The sequence below is a fragment of the Rhipicephalus sanguineus genome, chromosome 5 (genome assembly GCF_013339695.2).
Source record: "Rhipicephalus sanguineus isolate Rsan-2018 chromosome 5, BIME_Rsan_1.4, whole genome shotgun sequence".
Taxonomy (NCBI): domain Eukaryota; kingdom Metazoa; phylum Arthropoda; class Arachnida; order Ixodida; family Ixodidae; genus Rhipicephalus; species Rhipicephalus sanguineus.
Window position 1 is genome coordinate 89,968,564 of NC_051180.1, and position 21,002 is coordinate 89,989,565.

General features: G+C 45.2%; 2 protein-coding genes across 2 annotated transcripts in view; one reads left to right on the forward strand and one right to left on the reverse strand.

The window, feature by feature from the left end:
- Positions 1-5,864: 5,864 nt before the first annotated feature.
- On the reverse strand, positions 5,865-12,340 carry LOC119393987 (N-alpha-acetyltransferase 50). The gene is made up of 6 exons (XM_037661200.2): positions 12,209-12,340; positions 11,488-11,627; positions 11,256-11,375; positions 10,551-10,617; positions 8,567-8,752; positions 5,865-6,073 (listed from the first exon to the last, which is right to left on the reverse strand). The coding sequence occupies exons 1-6, from the start codon at positions 12,220-12,222 to the stop codon at positions 6,052-6,054; spliced, it is 549 nt and encodes a 182-aa protein (XP_037517128.1). The 5' UTR covers positions 12,223-12,340; the 3' UTR covers positions 5,865-6,051.
- A 145-nt stretch (positions 12,341-12,485) lies between these two features.
- Positions 12,486-21,002, forward strand: part of LOC119393986 (V-type proton ATPase catalytic subunit A) — a 34,300-nt gene continuing 25,783 nt past the window's right edge. The window contains exons 1-4 of the mRNA XM_037661198.2: positions 12,486-12,570; positions 13,319-13,420; positions 15,407-15,535; positions 19,371-19,582. Of these exons, the coding sequence (XP_037517126.1) occupies positions 13,348-13,420; positions 15,407-15,535; positions 19,371-19,582 (414 nt within the window). The 5' untranslated portion in view covers positions 12,486-12,570; positions 13,319-13,347. The remainder of the gene's footprint in view (positions 12,571-13,318; positions 13,421-15,406; positions 15,536-19,370; positions 19,583-21,002) is intronic.

A 21,002-nucleotide genomic window follows, 5' to 3' on the forward strand; every position in this document is an offset into this window, starting at 1 on the left:
ACCGACCAAACATTCTCTACAGATGGTTTACATGAGAATCTGAAACCTGCCCACCAGCTAGCTCTGCTGGGTCCCAGCAGCTTCCCCTTGTCCGGCGTGTTACAGAGAAAGTTATGAGATCATTTCAACGGCCTGTTTTGGCGCCGTAGTTGTCCGCCGCCGCCGGTGTCCGTAACCGCCATCGCACGAAAAAAAAAAAACAGGAAATCAGAAAGCATTTACAGGATGGAATGAGGTTCGAACCTGGGCCCTGGGAGCCCAGTGTACTACCTCAGAGCCATGCCGGCGCTTGAAACTGCGTTGCAAAAAGACCCTATATAGGCTTCATGTTGGGAAGGAACCACATTAACATATGTAATGTAGTGTGGTAGAAGAGTAAAATAACAACCAGGCGTCCCACAAACGCGAATTCTGTAACCGGGCGTCACACAATGCGAATTGCGCGACAAGTGGGTTGTTGAATGCTTCCAACCCATTACAAAGGCCTCTGCGATAATTCTTCATAGTCATCAGCCACAGCATCAACAAAGTGCACACAATTCCTTACATGTGTTTAGCGAGTACCACGGTTCTCCGCAGAATGACGAAAAATTGCATAGTGGCCGCTTCCCTACTTCACAAAAATTATGATGATTTATAGCAGTGGGTTCCTCGCAAGTGCACTTCTATTGGTTGCCAAGGAAGCCCATAAGGCTCCCATGGCTCCGTTTAACGTATGTTATAAAGTGTGGTGGGACAGTTAAATAACGACCAGGCGTCACACAATATGAATTACGTAACTAGTGGGTCGTTTAATGCTTCCAACCCATTACAAAGAGCTCAGCCATAATTCTTCATCGTCAATATGTGCATCAATAAAATGCACATATTGCCTTACAGATGGTACCTCGCTTCTCCGCAGAATAACGAATAATGTCTTGGTGGGTGCTTCCCATCTTCCCAAAAATTATGATTTCTGGCGTAGTGGGTACGTTGCTAACGTACTTGTATTAGTAGCCACAAGAGAGTTTATAACGGGCTCTAGAAATGCCGCTCTTCCAGCTGCGCTTTCCGCGCAGGCCTGGCATTTTTTTTACTGGTTTTTGCCAACTGACCCAGACTTCGACGTTATTAGCGCAAGCTGCACGAATTTTTAATATTCAGCAATCCAGTTGATAGTATCAACCAGAACATTGCTGTTTTGTCTTCAAGAAATTTAGGACAATGCGTGAAGCCACCGCGAAACCGACAGAAGCACACAGAGTAGAGGCAGTTCAACATACGTGTATATCGCCGTACTGTTGTACGTGAGTTCTAAGGGAATGTTACGACTGTTCGATATATGGAACAATTCGATATATCCAGGTTTGATTACATATTTTGATTCAGCCGCTATACCGAGCGCTAAGGATGGCGTAAACATACACAGAGAAAGGCCATATCTTTTGCTAACAGTACCACGTCTGTAATAATTTGCGGATGGGCAATTGCATGGAGGCCCATGGCGCTATATTAGGGGCCTTTGCGCGGAAATTTAACTTGGTCGAAATAAAGCATTTGGAGTAGAATGTACGGCCTGCTAATTAGAGAAATATATTGAAGGGAGGTCTAATATACTGCGACTTTGTGAAATGCCAGCCCAATTTACAGCGAAGTGTTTTTTCGTGCAAATTTCAGTTGTCCGTAAATAACACTGCCCGAATGTAGCCCTTACGAGCATGTGTTGAGGAATTTTCGCTATGGTGGCGGTATTTTTCTACACAAAATTTCACTTTGCTATCATATCGATCATGCACAGGTCTTTGAACTATGTGCTTTAAAATTTTTTGGAATTCACTATTTGTGAATTTCTGTCTTCTCACTTGAAATGAGAACAACCAGCCTGCTCCAGAGCCTCCACTTTTATTTGAAATTCAGGAAGCTGCCGAGACCTTGACTTCTACATCTCCTTTAAGTTATGCACTCGCTGCTGCTAGCTAGGCCATATATTTTTAGCCTCGCCATGTTAAACAAATATTTTTACCTATAGAATTTCTGTTGCATATAATCATATGCCTTTTTTCTTTCTCGGAAGCTAATGAGTTGGTGGCGTTCTGCTGTACTGAATACCAATGAGGTTCTCTGTTTCATAGTGAACCTGCGTTTCGCAGCAATCGTACTGCAGAGGAAATTTTACTTTCCAGATTTTCTTACAGAAAGTCTATACCAAGTTTACAACATGTTGGTTATTGTAAGGTCAATCTGCGCGACAGACAAAGGACCGCATAAAGTACGCTAACTTAGCCGAGGCGACGTGTATGCGTCGTGCTCGGCACTTCTGTACCGAAAACGAAGTGAAACACTCGCTAGGCGACCTCAAGTACGAGGTATTCATGGTGCACGCGACCTGTGGCACTGTGCAGGTATCCACATCGAATATCCTGATGATCGAGTACTAGATATACCATTTGCAATTTGAATGAAAGGTAAAAAGTTAAGGAATAAAAGGTAAGGTAGCAGAACATACTGCTTCGCAAGACTGTGATTAGTCACACTGGCAAATCCAAATACGTTTCATGAAGGAAAACGTGCTCTCGAACGTTAACTGTTTGTATCTAACCACTGCGCAAATACAACGCATGCGGGGGATTGATCGACCTGTAAAACGAAACAACAGGTTGGCTTGTGGATGCTGGGCGCGCTCCTTCGTAAGCTTTTCTTTCCTCCATGACCATGACTGTGCACGACGGACCGCCAGCACAGTACGGCAAGCAGGCACACAGGCCGTGAGGTTCGAAAACTTATCAAGTAGCACGCAAATTTCAATAACGCGAGCACAATTTATTAAGCCACCTCGTCAAACACGTCTGCAGACCACTATTGCCGCACACGTTTCGCGCTGCCGCCAATTTTAGCCATGACGTCAGAGATCGCGCTGCGCATGCCGCCTCAGACAGGGGGGCGAAGGTTCGTCGCAGCGCCCCCCCTCCATATTATGTCTGTCTATGGCGCTGACATTGCGCCATACACAGACATAATATGATGTCTCCCTATGATGTCAATGTGTGGGGCTGGCTTTGCGACCCCCTCTTATGTGAATACAGTGATGCTACCGAGGACTTCTGATTTGGAGCAATTTTTGGAGCAGCAAAATTTCCGTTTTGGAGCACTCTGGAGCAGCAAAATTTTCATCTTGGAGCACTTTGGAGCAGATAATTTTGCATCTGGGAGCACTCTGGAGCAGCGAATTTTACATCCTGGAGTGCACTACAGAAGCATATTGCAATAACATTCAAGCACCGGAATATTACTGTGGGGCTCTTATGAAGGCTAGAAATATTTCGATTCATTGCAAATCTCATGGGAAAAATCATCTCAGGAGAACTCCATACTTCACTCGCTAATGAAAAAATAAGGGCTCATGCAGTTGAGTGTTCTGAAATAACCTCTTCGGCCATTATTTTCGACACTAGCAAACAAACAGAATACCAGATCAATAAAATTGCACTTTATGAAATAACACTCTAAATACATCTATGTGGTTATCAGCATACATGGTAGACAAACGCCGTGATGTACAGCAGTGCCTCAATGCCAAAGAGCCACACTGTCCCTAATGCATTCCCCTAAGAAAACTCCAAGGCGAAAGCCAGGTTCTTTTTCTTCTCGATCGACGGGTTGATCCTCCCCCTCCTTCTCTGCAACTAACTGCACCTCACCTGGTTTTGCGCTAGCTCCATGGTCGGCGCACCGATTACGGAAGCAGTGTAAAGCGACGATGTCGTGATGGCGTCATCACGTGAGATCACGATATATGACGCCATGATGACGTCACAAGTTTTGACGATCTATGACGTGATGATGACACCATCACATGATTATTTTTTGCATCAATCGATTGACGCCGCCGACGGTCAATTTTCGTGTTTGATAAAGCATTTGATGCTTTCGCATTAATATTGCGTATTGAACGTTAACAACCTGGCCTTACATACCAAACTGTCCTCCACCATGTCACCTCCTTGCCATGCGCGAAACAGCTTCGCTTATCATCCACTTCACAGAGTGAAATGGCTCAACTTTTTTTAAATGTTTACTGTGATAACAATTATATGGACGCTCTCCGCGGATTTTTGCCGTCGCCATTGCCGTAATTTTCTGTATAAAGACCAAATTAATAACATCACCACGCGCATTCTAGCCGCGGGTGAAAGCTCGCGAGCGCTGGCGACGAACGCGGCTGAAGCGGAGATTAATTAAGCTAGCCGGCCGTCTGTCTCCGTCGCACGGGCAGCGCATGAGATAACATCTTCCCGCGTGCGGGCCTGCCGTCGATTGCTCATCAAACAGAGAGGAAACGCCCCGCCCGTCTTTCGTAAGGAGCATGAAAGGACGCCAGGGGAGCGGGAGGCGGGGAGGGGACCGCATCGTTTGAAGGGCGCAGTCGCTTGCGCGCGCGCCATTTCGAGGCATCAGGAGACGGCTCGTAAACTTGCTGTGCTCTCAACGCTTACTTCCTGTTTAGAGAACTCAGAGCAAGAAAACGCTTCGGTTCCTGGAGCGGCCATATTCCCTTAAACCAGTGTTTTGTTGAGTTACGCGAGATCGAATCCAAAAGAGTTAGCTGCTAGCCTTACTTCTTTTAACAATACAATTTGTTGGTATCGCATTCATTGCTTCGCCCTTAAGCGAAACTGAGTTTTTTTACCCGTCAGCTATTGACCCCCGAAAACGAGAGGCGGACGTGTAACATGGGGTAGCCGCTTCACTGTGGGCCGTCAGCGACGGGCCCGCTACTGACAGCTGCGTATTTGCGGCTGCTCCGACCAGGATATATGCTTTTATTAATGAGATGGCATTTTTAAAAAGCAAGCAAAAAATTCGAATTGGAACCCTAGCACGTGAGCTCGAAAGGGCAGGGCCTTTTAGGGGGTATTTACCGCAGAGTGATTAAACTCGGACGTGCTGGTATAAGCAATTACGAAAAAGCTCTTCCGAATGAAGATCCATGGATAAAGTACATCCGAGGAAAAGTGTGAACGCGTTTCCACCGTTCGCGTGCTCTTCCATAAACGCGAAGAAAGGAAAATTCGATATTGTTCTATATATATACTGCTAGCGAGCCCAGATTTCATTCCGCGATGTCCGGAAACAGAAGTGACAGACATTTAAGCAGCACACATTTAGTTATTACTGAACATTGCTTTCCTTACGTGCCGTGCGACGCATGAAACGAGCTATCAGCAGCGTTTCTAGAACAGACGACGTCCGCCGATGAATCGCCGTCGCACTTTCTCGCTACCGAGAGGCCTAGACGTCACGAGCCTCTGCGGAGAGCGCGTTTTGCTGTCGAGCCGACTTGCAGAACAGAAGCTGCGTCGGCACCGTGCATGGCATCGTGGCTTATTCGGGACGCACGCGCGAGCGCTATTTATTCAGCGGAATAATTCTTGGTCCATGGTTGCGACATTGGCAGCCCCAAGATCAAGCTGCACATGTTCTGACGCGCCGGCCGTGCGATTGCCGGTGATAGACGGCCCCAAACCCGAGACTTTGGCGCAATTTTCGTCGATATTATCAGGATGGCGCAGTAAATACAATTTGGCGCACTTTGGCGCAGGAGTGGAATCACTGTGAATAGGGGGGGCGGCTGTATTTTTTGCAAGTGTTACCAGTATTTTTTGCAAGTGTTAACGAACATCATCCTCACCTTGTTTAGTCTGTCCATAATAGATTCCGTTACATAACGAACCTTGCCAAACATTCAGGAATCGGTTTAATCTGCACCCAAACAAGACGGCATAACAATGGATCGCAGTTGTCGAGGTTGGGTCAGGACACAACTACGAAAGGCCGTACACCGAGGTGAATGCACACAGGAGGCAAAAAGAGTCCCAACGCTCCGCTTCACATAAAAAAAATTTCCTAGGCCACATTTATTCACAGAGGTCAGAATGGCACACAGAGGACCCACTGTTTGCACGGTGACCCGGGGGGCCACTGCGCGCGCATTCTTCGTCGGCAGACAACGCTGCAACATTTGGTAGAAAAAACAGTTCCAGCACGGCACAACATGCTGGTCTTGCCACCACCCTAGCCAATAACGTGCGCAAGACTGAAACGAAGAAGTGAGGAGCACAGATTTCAGAAAACGTAGCGCAGCCCACGCTCGACATTTGACGAAAAAGAAACGGGCAAGTCACAGGCATATTCTCAAACTGCAGATGACGTGCCGAACACTCTTTAATCAATTAAAAAAGAACTGGCAGAATGGGCGATTGCAATGCAGCAGCAGAATGCTTTTCTTTTTCTTCATCTTGACGTGTGTACTTACTTCATTATAAAAGTGGTGATCAAAAGTATTCGTATAATGAATCAGTTTCGTTTAGACACCATCTAGAAACAAGTTTCTGTTTAGTAGGCAGAACAGATACTTCAACTGCACATGAATCATCAGCACAGAGTGCATAACAAACACTAAGTAATTACAACACGTGGCAGCCGTTTGAAAGGGTGCATAAATAAAAAATATGCATCCTGCGCCGATTCTTGATGACCTTTAAAGGGACACTATAAAGTTAAAGACTAACCCAGTTGACGCTGAAATTATTCTTCGAGAACTACAGTCAAATTTACATTAAGTTTATTATCATAAAATGAAAGTCAAAGTTTCATTTTTAGATTTTGCAGAGAAACCTCTTGTAATGTCACAGATATGTTTTTTTCATACTGTTGCCACGTTGCTGAAAAAAATTTCCTGAAACCGATTATGTCATGTCCCTGGCTAGCACGATGCAATTCGTTTACCGATACCCGTTTACCGGGTAGGTCCTGGAAGATGTCGCAATTTATGACATTGCGACGAGCTGGTATGGGAACCTCAAGGTATCAATGACACTTTTTATTTTCTGGCTCTTCTCATTGCAATACTGAAGCTTTAGGTATTGTGAATAGGTAATTAACTAATAAAAGAGAAACCGTTTTTATTTTAGTGTCCCTTTAAAGCTACATCATTGCAATGCTCTCCACCACACATGCGGCACTAAGGAATTCCAACGATTCTAAACACCAAAACTGTTGAAAACAATGCAAAACAAACACTCTCGCTTGAGTGTAATCTACCTGAACTAAAGTAACAATACTACGAAAAAAAATTCTGCTTTAGGAGCAACAGCTCATTTTTTAACCTTTGCTAAACAATACATAAAACACAACAGGTACTACAAAGCCAAGCCAAAACTTCAGAGGTGCTGACAATTGAAAGAATGACATCCAAGTTTTAGTACTCTCTTTAACAGGTAGTATAGCTGACCCAAACGTAACTTTGCTGTTTAGCATTGAAAACACTCATGAGATAAGAGTGGTTGTTGCGGGTAAGCATAACCAGTACTGTGATGTGTACATAGGCACAGCCTTCATCACCCCACCCCCTCACCCACAAAGCTCACAAAGATTAGGAAAATGCACAGTTCATCTGTTACGCCAATACCGATTTGAGGCTGCATACAAGGTCATTTGAAAAAGAGACTGCAAAGATTGTTGCAGAGAACCTTCAGTAGTATGCCTGAAACTGCAGTGCAAGTGGTGTGTCCTCTGTCGAGGAAATAAGACAAAAGGAATAAGGGTTGCCAAAGGATCCAACAAACAGTAACAAATTCGTTTTTATGCTCACATCGACCCCTCAAGCTTGGGCAGTGACGTTTACAGGCACCGAGAGAAACAAGGATGCACAAAGGCTGCATAGCTGACGTGGCAATTAAGCCCCAGAGAATGCTGCTGACAAGCAGGATGGGTGTGAAGACTGCTGCTTGAAAGGTCTGGACCAGTTAACAGCAGTGAGTGCTTTGCACACATTTCAGCTGCAAATAGTATGAAAACAAGACGGAAGGTGTGTAAAAGATCAGGGCCAGCGTCACACCTAGCTTCATGCTATGTTAAAGAGCTTTATATTTTGCATCTTTTAGTACACCCCCCCCCCCCCCAATCACTGCTTGCATTCTTTTTTAAACAGGTTTGGGTTCTCTTGTACATCTGGTGGGTTGCATCCTCTAAACCAAAGACAAAATCTAAACCTCCCCACTGTGATGCATTTATATTACTCCCGGTTTGATGCAGACATTGGTCTTTTCGCAAACTGCACACGTGAAATGCCCAGTCTTCGGAATAGTTAAACGTGACACTATCCTCAGGCCTCCGTCCGTCTCGTCCACACACTATTTGGAAACTAGAAGCTGCATTCTTCACTAACAGGAGGCAGTCGTAACAACAGATCTTGCCTGAGCAGCATGCACAGCCACCGCTGCCTTTTGTGCGTCCTTGGTCTTGCAAAATATTGGGAAGCTGAAAAACAGGCTAGGAGGTGGCAAGTACGGCACAACCACAGGGCACCCCACACACGGAATTTCCAGCAGCAGCAGGAGGGAAGCCAGTGACAAACGGGGCTCCTATACACCCTCGCGGTGATGTGGAAACGAGGCCAGTTATCCAAACTGCCTTTGCGCCACGGCTCCCTCAACGTGGACCAGCCGGGCGCTGCTTTCTCGTTTTTTGCGTGTGTGTGTCTCCCAGTGGCACGACACCCAAGGGCGGCGCGTGTGGATGCACTCACTAGGACCTCTCCTTGTCCGAGGCCACGCCGTTCTGCAGTGAAGTCTTTGTCGGCCTGAGCGTCTTTTGCAGAACGTGAGCGTCCGCTGGCTCTATCCTCTTGTAGTAGTGCTCCTTGGTCTCGACAATCTTGAAGCCAAACTTCTTGTAAAACTCGATGGCACTCTCATTGTTCACCTGGACGTGCCTGCAAGACAGCGGCGGGAAGCGAGAGATGCAATTAGGCGGCACAAGCACAAGCAAGGAGGCGGCATATTCGGCGGCTTACAATGCAGATGGGCGTCCCCATTACACTACGAAACAGATGACCTGCAATCCTGATTCAGTCAATCTTTCTGCATCATGAACACAGAGCCATATTGCCTCTGCAATCAGGATGCAGAAGAGGTGAAAGCACTAAACCTGTGGAACTCCACATACAACACTCAACAGGCATGCCATTTTTGCTTTGTTTAATGCAAATACTTACTACATATGACTGCTTAATCTTAAATCTACGGAAAAATCACACATATGGGAACTTAGTGCTAGCAAACGCCAACGCTCATCGATATTCAGCTGGTTGATGCGTTCACAATACATGTGATGGACTTCTTATTCTTCAAACTTAAAGTGAGCTGCATCCCAATGAGGACACTTTACTTACGGAATTTAAGGGAAGCTGAAAGAAAACCTTTACAAATTGCTTAATACTGTATTTACTCGAATGTAACGCGAGTTTTTTTCCAGATTTTTGCTACCTAAAGTCGACCCTTGCATTACAATCGAATACCGAAATAACTATTTTTTCTTCCTGGACGCAATGAAAAGTCACCCCTCGCGTTACAATCGAGTAAATACAGTAAACTATAGTAGGACACAAGTTTAGAAGACCGTGGCATTTCCTCTCAAAGGCAGACGCACACAAGCCTGTGCCAATCAATGGGCGCGCACTCGAGCCAGACGGCCAGTAACACCATCTTCAGAGGACATTGCCGAGTGCATGAGCAGGACTACTACTTTATGGTGAATTCCAACGGTAGATTTGGAGTGGGCGACGAACTTTCCGCCGGAGCGGAGTGCTCCGGTGAAGAACAACTGAAAGAAATCTGCAAATGGAACACAGGCACTCCCGCCAGAGCACATGGCAGGGGGCACTAGCGCACATCTGCTTTTGGAAACGCCGAGAACGCGTTTCGCGCCGTTTTCGGTTCTCAACCTGTTTGGCTTGAACTTACGTGCGAGCTGCATTTGGAAGTTACGATTTAAGAGTGTTAATATGCAAACTTCCGTAAGGGATCTGTCTATTGTTACTTCATTCGAGTACTGGCGAATGTCGTCGTTGACGAAACGCACAATTTCTGGTGTCTTGTCCGGTGGCCGAAACATGATGTTGAAAACCTGCTTGTATATGCTAGCTTCTAATGCTTCATCACTTCAGTCCTCGCTGGTCGATTTGGAACTAGAGCTACAATCATCACTCTATGCAAGCAGTAAAAGCGCAAGTTGACCCTGTGATGGACCACTTATCATTGGTTATGAGCCGCGACTCTCCTTCGCGGGTGCACGCGAAGAGAACGGGCACGCTCGGGCAGCGCGTTGCGTTGGTCATGAGGTACGCCACGCTCTACGCACGCATGTGGTGTTTGTGACTTCAGGTTGAATCCACCGCTTTTTGCAGAGTAGAGACAGCTGCTCCATAGAGTGGATCTGGTGGCGGAGCTGCTCCAGGTCTATCAATGAAACATACAGGGAGCACCCTCAATTTGCCAATGGAACAGACTGCTACCAGAAGTGCTCTGAATGCCACTGGAATTCACCATTCGTTGCGGAAACGATTGGTTGGCAAACTTTGGTCATCTCGCTGGAGCCTCTCTGGGCGTGTTAAATTGTATCGAACAAAAGTGCAGCACTGTCTACATAAATTGCTGATGCTTTTCTTTCTTTCTAGTGAAGTATGAGGACACATACGAGCGAATGTACTAAATGAAGCGATGTATACTTACAGGAATATACTGTCAAAGTTCCCATCTTTTTTTACATAATTTAGGACGTGCTGCACCATCGTTGTGCCTGGAACAAAACAATGAAGGCAATAAAGACAATGCATATTCATTAAAATGGGCAGCACAAAGTTTGTTCTTTTTCTGACCAGATCTAAATAACTAATACTACATCTCATTTTCACCTGCATACAACTAATTTCCTACACTCTCTCCTACCATGGCCAACCTCACTGTCAAACCGGGAATTACAGGTCACATCCGTCATGTTCTTTGCAGCGTTGAGCAAATGCAAGCCCCATGAACAAGCATATCAATTGAGCACCGAGGTATTCCTTACGAGGCTACTGCTTGCTGAATTGCAAGCCAATTTCTATGATACAGAGTGCAACAGGGCATCAGAGTCTTGCATGGTCATCAGAATTAATTTTTCTTTTATCCACTTCCATGTTGACGATACACACGTGGCCAGTGTGTGGCTCTTCAAGTGTAACAATTTTGTTTTACTCAAGCTTGCACCCAGCTCAAGGTAAGACGCGTATTGTGTGAAGCTAAACTTCTAACACGTTTTCAACCAACCCCCTCTTCCTGACGATTGTATCGGTAAAGGCTCTCTTCTTCGCTTCGTAATAGATGAGCGGAGAATTGCAACTATAATTTAATCAGCGCATTTCAACGTCGCTGCGGAAGCGTTCTGATAAAACTCACCGATGCCTAATCTTCTGTAAGGAGCAAGACATCCCAGGGTCATGATGTAAAGGCGCCTCGTGTTTTCCGACGTGTCAATCCGGCAGCATACAGCGCCGACAACGATGTCATTGTAGTAGGCTGTTAGCAAAAAGCGATTTCAATTACGTTAAACAGACGGCAAGAAAAGAGGAGGCTATGCAAAAACGCAGCTTTCTTAACGAAAAACAGAGTCGTTCGAGTTAGAACTCACCTAATTTGGCGAGCTCTCCGGCTTCGAGAACATCCTTGTAAAACTTGTCGTTGTAGCTGACGGGGAAAACTACTTGGTTTAGTCTTTTCAACTGGTTGATGTTGTGAGGCGTGACATCACCGAGTTCGATCCTACATCCCCTGTCGAGAGAAAAGCAGTGGTAAATGTACAAACCAACGGGCTGCAAGGGTGATCTTCACCGCATACACCATCGCGCGCACTGGCATATAAAAAGCGTTTTCGCAAGACCTCTCGCGCACGATAGTAGCCGAGCGACTGCTTTAGCATCTCGCCGAAACAGGCTAAACTCGCCTAAACACACACTCCATCGCCCCTCGTCGTATTTACGACCACGTGAAAAAGAGCGACGGCACCGGCTGCGAATCAAACAAAAAGACGTAAATAATCGCGGGACTGAATTATTTCTCGCTTGAATTAAGCCTAACGCTAACGCGAGACCCAATCGCAAATGCTGGCGGCAAAATGACACTATCCATGTTTGCATACGAGCGATCGTTTACATGCCTGAATTCTTTTCGCGAAACTGTTGATGATAAGCAGAATAAATAATTTAAGAGCGCAGTTTTCATTGCCGCGCGCAGTGCGCTTAAAAAGGAGACGGCGTGAGCTGGTTGTTGTTAATCTAAGGTGGTGCACTGGGAGACCGTTATTTATATTCACAGCGTTGCGAGGTGAAGCAACGTATCGAAATCACGCTCACCTTGACTTTGTCATTTTAATTCATTAAACCCCCGGCACTCGGCTTTGAAAGAAACCAAGCGAACTAACACTCGCGCCAACATACAGGCATGTGAACTGAAGCCAGCGGAAGCTGACGGAAATTGGGTGATGCTGAAACCGACGTAACCGCAACAACGTAGAATGCTTGGTAAACGTAAGAAATTTTTAAACAAAACTAAACGCACTTTCCTTCCAAATTGTTTATAAAGAAAGGACACAGTGTAAGTTTACATTGAAACGTAAAAGTGGCCCTATGCGATCCTGGTCATGTGATTCCTAGCTCATTGCCGGCAGCAAGCAGCAGCAGTAGAGAAGGTAGAGAAGGAGAACCAGCGGTCTGCGGTAGGTGTTGTCCGTTTGATGGCTGTTCGATTTTATATTCTAGCTCTCGCATTTGTGCATTGCAGTGCTTGGATGCACCTTGCGCTTGGTTACACGTTTCGCTTAAAGCTTAAGCCGACCTCCGCTCAGCGCAGTTTAACTCTTCACTGTACCGCCGGTTACACCTGCAGTGATCGAGTCTGAGCCGTCAGTGCCAGCTCTTTTGCGTTTCCGCGCCACTGAATGAAAGCTCGCTTGATTAGAAGCATGTTTTTGTGCCGACTGAGCTGCGTCGCACCTGTGCTGTGAGCGAGTACCAACCGGAATTCGTCTGCGGCTCGCTCGTTCCGTTATCATTTTACGACACCGAGCCTGTGCCGCGTTGGTAGAAATTGGTTTTCGGTTCGTATCCCCGCCCCCTTTTAACTGCGAGGACCGCACAGTTAACGAGTCCTACTTTAGATTAGCCTGGGGTTTGCGAACTTTAGTTTAATTAAATAAGTCTTGAGTGTGTTGTGTGATCCTGTCGTAGTCGGCGTAAACGTCCGCAGTTGCCGCGGTCGCTCAGTCATGTGACGCGCGGCTGAGCAAACTGTGCTGCAGTGCGATTGCGCCGAGTTGGACGTTCAGCGCGCTCATGTTTGCACATACATGCCTCACGTAACGGTTATTTTTACTGAAATCTCTCGAGAAGGGGTGTTTTCGAACAATTAGTGCCCGCGCTGTACTGCTTTCGTACCAGGTGATCGCGAACTCGTGACTTTTGCAGCGAACGACTGCTGACCTGAACAAGTCGAGATGTCTCTACCAAAGATCCAGAATGTGGAAAAAGAGTCACAGTTCGGATATGTGTATGCAGTCTCCGGCCCCGGTAAGCTGTGCTTCTATTTTGTCCTCATGATTATAATTGAAACCTTAATTTCTTTAAAAAAAAACGAGAAAAAAAGACTTCTCAGACTACAGCCTAACCTAACCACTTCATGAGCAAATACTAATAAGTTCATGTAGTAGAGCTTATGCTCGGGAAATCTGTCCTCAACTGTGGTACCATAATTCTCTGGTAAAGTACAGTGAACAAATGATACCTATCAAAGAACTAGATACACTCAGTTAAGTGTATATATGAGAATATAAAACCCCACCTATCGAATGTGTTCAACGTTGATTAAACTCGCAAAGTAAATATGGAATATGCGCGTATGGCGCCAACAAAACAGCGCAAATCCACAGTTTCCAAATGTAGAGCACATGAACACCTCCATCAGATGTTATTGACTTTGGTTAATTATTTGACATTATGTATAGTTGCTTGAAGTGCTTTATTGCCATTGTTACACCTATAAGGATAAGCAAGACTTCACTTATATGAAGGAAAGCCTTGCGAACATCAGTGAATGGATTGCGAGAAAAAAAAAATATGTGGTGCAAAGTGGGAAGATGCAAATTATGGGTCTTGGAATTACCAATTCGGTAAAACTGGGAGCTGTAGTAATTTTTATTCGGAATTAAGAAAAAAAAATGTTAATGAGCTTGCGATTGCCATGTAGCTGACCAGAACTCTGAGGCAGAGTTTTGAGTTGTTTCTTTGTGTTAAGTCCTCTAATTTTAATAGTATATTCTATATAACACTTTTTCTTAAGCAGGCTCCAAACGCTGTCAAGCCTAATGGCTAACGCGCTGCTCTGCTGCGCGTTATTTTATTACCAGTCATGACGGCTGTGTTTTAAATGGTGCAAAATGCAGAAATGATTGTGCTGATGTTAAAGAATGCCAGATGGTCAGAGTCAATCCAGAATCCCCTGCTATACAGTGTGCCTCGTAGTTGTATCTTGCTTTTTGCATGTAAAAGCTCAGAATTTTATTTTATATAAGCGATTTCTGTTCATGAGCATAATTTTGGTCGCATTTGAATGTGAGGGTTGACAGCCTCAAGGGAATTAAATGCGAGTAAAGTGTTGCTTGATGTGCTTGCAATCTGTATTCTGCATTAATTTCTTTTAACTGCCACCATCCTCCTACTGTAAAGAGAGCAGCTATTTTGCAATTGCAGTGTGCTCCATTAAGTGGACACTACAGTCTATAAGTCAATTTAGACTGATGAACTATTCTTGAGAACTCAGCCCCGCCACGGTGGTCTAGTGGTTATGGCGCTCGACTGCTGACCCGAAGGTCGCGGGATCGAATCCCGGCCGTGGCGGCTGCATTTTCGATGGAGGCGAAAATGTTTGAGGCCCGTGTACTTAGATTTAGGTGCACGTTAAAGAACCCCAGGTGGTCGAAATTTCCGGAGCCCTCCACTACGGCGTCTCTCATAATCATATCGTGGTTTTGGGACGTTAAACCCCAGATATTATTAATTCTTGAGAACTCAGTTGTCATTAATTTTGCCTTCATAAGTTCACTATTGGAAGAAAAAGTTTAGGTAAAAGTTCCATTCTTAAACGTTGTGCCGAAACCTCGGCATCTGAATGTCAATTTGATGTCATGGATTTCAAAATCTTTCGTACTTTTGACACATTGACCCAAATTTCCAGGAACTTGCCATGTTAGGTCTCTGGCTCCCGTGAAATGCACTTTCATTCATTCTTACTAATAAGGAAGTGCGTAGGCCCTTGCAGGCTGCCAAAATGTGACGTTGCGAAGAGTTGATGTGGGAAGCTCAAGATTTGCAGCAGTACCTGTGTTCTCTTTTAGCGCATTTTTCTGGCTTACCATGCTGCCTTTTTACAGAGAGTGTGGTGCTTTTGCGAATGGCGAAAAAGTAATTCACTAATACGAGAGGAGTCATTTTTGTCTTTATTGTCCCTGTAATGTTGCATTTGATAGCTGCCACTGATGTCGAGGCAATGTTTTTCAGTCGTCACAGCGGAAAAGATGGCCGGAACTGCCATGTACGAGCTTGTACGTGTGGGTCACGAAGAGCTGGTTGGTGAAATCATCAAGCTTGATGGCGACATGGCCACCATCCAAGTCTACGAGGAGACCTGTATCCTTTTCACTTGCCTATTGCCTTGCTTGTTACATTCCTGTCTAGTCCTTGCTGGTTTTTGTTTGCCAAGGCAGTTTAAAAGGTTGTTAATCTCTCAACACTTTTATTTTGAGCCTACCTGGCTCTAAGAAGGTTGGTGCTAGCTCAGAGGAAGGAGGGTCAACTTTCCTATTTTGATGTTTTACATGCAGGTGATGGCACAGAATTCAGTTCTGTGCTTCTTATTATTCAAGTATGAAACTTTTGTGGGGTCTGTGTGTAGCAAAAAATACATGTGAGGTATGTGTAACAAAAAAAAATGTTAGTTGCTACGCAAGTCAAATAGTTGCTACACATCATTCACAACTGCATTCTGGGAAGCTACATGAACTATTCGTGTTGACTTGGCAAACAGCCAAACAGTAGCTGCAACTCATTGCAGCCTTTAAGGATATTGTTACAAGTCATCACGAACAAGAAACAATGCTCCAGCAAGGCAATGAAGATGATTGCAATAGTGCTCATGTTGTTTTGCCAGCATCTTTGCTGCAGCTGCTTCTTCCTGTGTATATTTTGTGAATACGTAGGTTTGATCCCTGCTGCGGCAGTTGCATTTTGATGGAGGCAAAATTCTAGAGGCCCGTGCACTGTCTGGTTTAAGTGCATGTAAAAAACCCAAGATGGTTGAAATTATCTGGAGCCCTCCACTACGGCATCTTTCATAGCCCAAGTTGCTTTGTGATGTGAAGCCCCATAATCCAACCAACCAACCATATCAGTCTTTCTTTTGAATACTCTTATCCCGAAAGTTTTCGGTGGATGTACATGGAATTCTTAACGCACAAAGAAAAGCTTGATACTCTTGGGGCTTACTGATGGTTTTTAGATTTCTTTTTGGACCTCCAATGTTCCAGCAGTTCCCACGTCTACTGCACTTATCGCTATGAATCATATCTTGTTTATGTAAATGCTTTTTCCATACACAAACATAGAGAGCTGAGAGAGAAGCTCCCCATTTCTTGACTAGGAATAGTCTGCTTTGACTTCTTGTGCCTTTCAGTATCACTTGGCAAAGCGAGCAGTAATATCTTGTCAGTTCCTGTCTAGTTGGAGCTACAATGCGCAGACAATCAAGTCTTTGGCATCGTTCTCCGAAGTGCTGATGACCATTTGAGCTCCTTCGCTCACCATAATAGGTGGAGATAGTGTATATCTGCGGCAAAAAACACCAGGACAGTCGGTGTCCCGGTGTTTGCAGGGTGCCACCTTGCTACCAATGGTGTCACTGCGCAGGGATGATTGGCAGCATATGCAACTCGCTCATACCATGAAAAAAGTTTCAAGACTAGTAAAAAAAATGCCAGGCCTGCGCTGAAACCGCAGCACAGTCACAGCGAAAGCTGGAAGAGCGGCGTTTCTAGAGCCCGTTGTAAGCTCTCTTGGGGCTACAATACAAGTACACTAGCAAGGTACCCACTACGCCATAAATAACAATTTTTGTGAAGCTGGGAAGCACCTACTAAGCCAATATTCGTCATTCTGCGGAGAAGCGAGGCACCAGCTGCACGTCTGTAAGGCATTATGCGCACTTTGTTGATGCTGTGCCTGATGACGATGAAGAATTATGGCTGAGCTCTTTGTAATGGGTTGGAAGCATTCAACAACCTACTCGTTGCGCAATTCACATTGTGTGACGCCTGGTTACAGAATTCGCGTTGTGCGACGCTTGGTGCTTATTTTACACTTTTACCACATTATATTGCATATGTTAATGTGGTTCCTTCCCGACATGAAGTCTGTATAGGGTCTTTTTGCAAACCAGTTTCAAGCACCAGCATGGCTCAGAGGTTGAATACTGGGCTCCCACGCAGAGGGCCCAGGTTCGAACCTCGTTCCATCTCGGAATTTATTTCGAGCGATAGTGGTTACGGACACCGGCGGCGATGGACAACTACGGTGCCAAAAATGGCCACTGAAATGATCTCATAACAGCTTTCGCTGTTAAAGTATCGAAGGTACCTGGTGATATAAGATTATGGGTCAGCTTATTTTTCTCGCAAGTTTTCTTTTGAAGGGGTCATGAGCCACTCCTCTGGCTTGGTGAGAAAACACATCCCGCGGATAGCAGACACTGCTATGAACATCTCAGCCAAATCCTGCAGTCATGCATGGCAATGACAGCTTACAAGCAGAGCGTGTAGTTGCCATTTTCATGTCTGCCCTCTTTTCAACAGAAGCCAATTCTCACTCCCTTCGGAGCTGCCTTTGCTTGCTGCTTGACATCAAACAGCTTGTAATATGCTATAGGTCAACAGCCGACATAAATCAAGAGTGGTGTTCGGATCAGTTGTGCTTCTTGCCACGGAGTGCCGGCACTGCAATCCATAGCCTAACATTAGACAGTGAGCCACACTCACGCGCTTAGAATCACAATGGGAAAGAGTGATTGCATTTCATCATGTGTGCTCAAGGTCATGACGCAGGCTGACATAACTTTTCCCCCCCTTGCCATCCTTCCCTGTGTAGCTTCCAGCATGCTCGTCATGACGAGATAAGAAAGCTCTTAAAAGCGTGCAATGAATCCTTGTAACTCCGCTCGTTCTTGGCGGATATGAGGAATTTTTGCGGCAATCGATACATGAGGCAATAAACTCCTATACTGAGGTCATATGGTGATTACTTGGAAAAGTGGCTCATGCCTTCTTTAAAGAGCCAACTAATGTAAAAACCGGAATATAGGTCGAACCCCCACTTCTAACTACTGAAAATTGAAAAAAAAAGTACATGGAACGGCCAAAGTATCAGAAGACGCCTTTACCGTGAAACAAATGCAATTTCAAATGGTGCACAGTGAAAATGCCATTTATTTACACATGTATTTACGCCTACGTTCCACATGGCAGAAAGCCAAAAGACAGGCTCAAGCATTATCTTCGTAAAACGGCACAACCGTCTCAACAGCATTAATTTGGATGCACTTTGAGATCCCCGGTAGCAACCACGACATGAGCGTGGTCTCCAGCTCTAGATACGCTGTGGTCTGGCACCGAAAAAAAGTTTTCTTCTGATCGCTGTGTGTCGTGATGTGATCCTTCAACGTCTGCCAGTAGCGAATGCTTCTCTGGTGCACTCGATCTGCCCGCTGATCATAGCCATATGTGCTGCTGTAACCAGAGCTGCCGGCATTGCAAAAAGCAACAAAGAAACAGTATCCGGTGAGATTGGAGCATCGAGAACACCCATGCAAAGATAAACTTTTAGTTATTGTTTGTGACTCATGGCTCTCACTCGCGTTCACGTGCGCTAGCATCCCAACACACCTTTCACACACTTCAGACCAGGTTTCTTCATGCCTTCGCGAACTCTATCACTGTTTTCTTGAACGCTATGGTGAACTGTCGTCGGCCACCGGTCGAGAAGAAAAAAAGCACCTCTGAGCCCAAATAGATTCTTAAGACAACAAAAGTGCAAAATGAGACCGCCCACAGCACAAGGCTGGTAGTAAACAAAGTGACGCTGATGATTGTGATGGCGATGGAGGCGGTTGACTTCAGTTGGCCATAGTGGCTAGACTTGCGCAATTTTTCTGCCAATGACCGGTATATAAAACAGGGGTCAACTTTTTAGGGCCATTTTTTGAAAAAAAAAATTCGACCTATATTCTAGTTTTTACAGTACCAATACACATCGAGTAGTGATCGTATGCCAAGGCTCTTAGCTTTTAATGGATCCGCTTTCTGTGCACATTATTACTGCATCTGCAGCATTTGTTGGGCTGCTACAACAAAGGGTGAGCAGCTTGCACGAAGAACTTGTTGGATGTCGTGGCTTCCTTGACTGTCCCCGAATCCAGCTGGACTGACGGTTGGTGATCCCGTGTTGCGAACAGGCAAGCCCCTTTCGGTGGAGCTGGGGCCAGGCATCATGAACAACATCTTTGACGGCATCCAGAGGCCCCTGCGAGAGATCCACGCCCTGTTCAACAGTATTTACCTGCCCAAGGGTGTGAGCACGCCGGCTCTCAGGCGAGACATCAAGTGGGAGTTCAAGCCGACCAACTTTAAGGTGAGATGTTGCCTCGCTTCCGTAGCTTATTAGCTGGTAATGTAGATGTATGTGCGTAATTGTGGGTTCTTAAGTTTCTGTTTTTAAATTAATGTGAGGCTTTCTATCCATCTTCCCCCACTTTGCTTGTACTACGTCTGTCTCACTGAATAAGCTCTGTGTGTTCCAGAGACGACGCATTCAAGGAAGGCAACTTCATAGGGCTCACCTCTACTCTGCCTGCTAAGTCTTGAAAAAGTTTTGGTGAAGTTAACAAACTTGGGTTCTCCTATAATTTTACTATTATTGTGTAAGTTTTTCTGAAAGTAAATTCTGTTTCTGAAAAAGATTTAAGTGTTCAAAGATGGAGCAGTCCAAAATAGCGAAAAGACAGAGCAAAAAAAAAAGCTTTCTTCACATATGCTGAATGAAAAAGGAATGGCACACAGTTTGTATGAAACATTTCACTTGTGGACCAATTGTCATGGTTCCATAAAATCTCACTGAATGGGGACTTTATCTAAATTTCCTGCACTTTTGCTGAACCTGAATGATTATATAGCACTGTAAGCAAGACCTGCATAGGCACTTAGCTTGTTGGTCTACAGCCATATTCTTGCAGACATTCTGACAGTGACAGGAGTCATACATTGAGAAGGTTTATCCAGACAAGTTCTGAAGACAAGCTAAATAGGCGACAGTGGTGTCACTACTATAAAGCGTGCTGATGTGAAATTGTTTCTAGTCATTCCTTGTTGTATACCGTAAAATCTTAAGCAAGTGGCACTTCAGCAAGTCGAGATTTCCAACAAAGTGGAGGCAGGGTGCTTGCCGAGAACAGCACCAAAATTCAAGATGGCATCAGCTTAGTTATACAGCCAGAGAAAAACTGAGTGCATGTGGACTTCCTCAGGGTTCTCACTTATGTTCAAGGCGGCGCATTACGACAACTGCTCACAAACACAAGAAATGCCATGGCAACGCAATCAGACCGCAGGAAGCATGGCATGGAAGTGTCTTCGATGATGAACCGACGAAACAGCTCTAAACAACAAATGCAGATCTTAGAGGCCTAACTTTTCTGGCTATGTTGTCATAGGCACCATCTTGGAATACAGATCTTGAAGGCCATGCTTTTGCTCGTGGGACCCTGAAAATCGTCATGGGGCTTGTCTTGTGCTAAATTTGGGGTGCGATGATTATGTAAAAAAAAAAAAAAAAATCAAATTTTGACGACGAATTTTAGCTGCAGCTGCTTTGAGATCAGGCTGTTAAGCAGGGCTGGATGGGAATCAAGGCCAGTGTTGACTGGGCAAGGTGCAAGACCGGGGTGTGAAGTGGGAGCGGTGGGGGGGGGCACTTTCCCGGAACAGCGCGTAAATTTGAAATTAGCTGTGAAATTGGAAGGGGTGCTTGCTCGGAATTTTATGGCAAGATTGTT

What these genes read in the sequence shown, in the direction of transcription:
- LOC119393987 (XM_037661200.2), bottom strand. An exon ending in AACTTTGACAGTATATTCCT is followed by an intron (nt 8,753 to 10,550) that starts GTAAGTATACAT and finishes GCTGTCTTGCAG; the next exon opens with GCACGTCCAGGTGAACAATG. An exon ending in TCGGACAAGGAGAGGTCCTA is followed by an intron (nt 6,074 to 8,566) that starts GTGAGTGCATCC and finishes TCTTCGTTTCAG; the next exon opens with TCTTGCGCACGTTATTGGCT.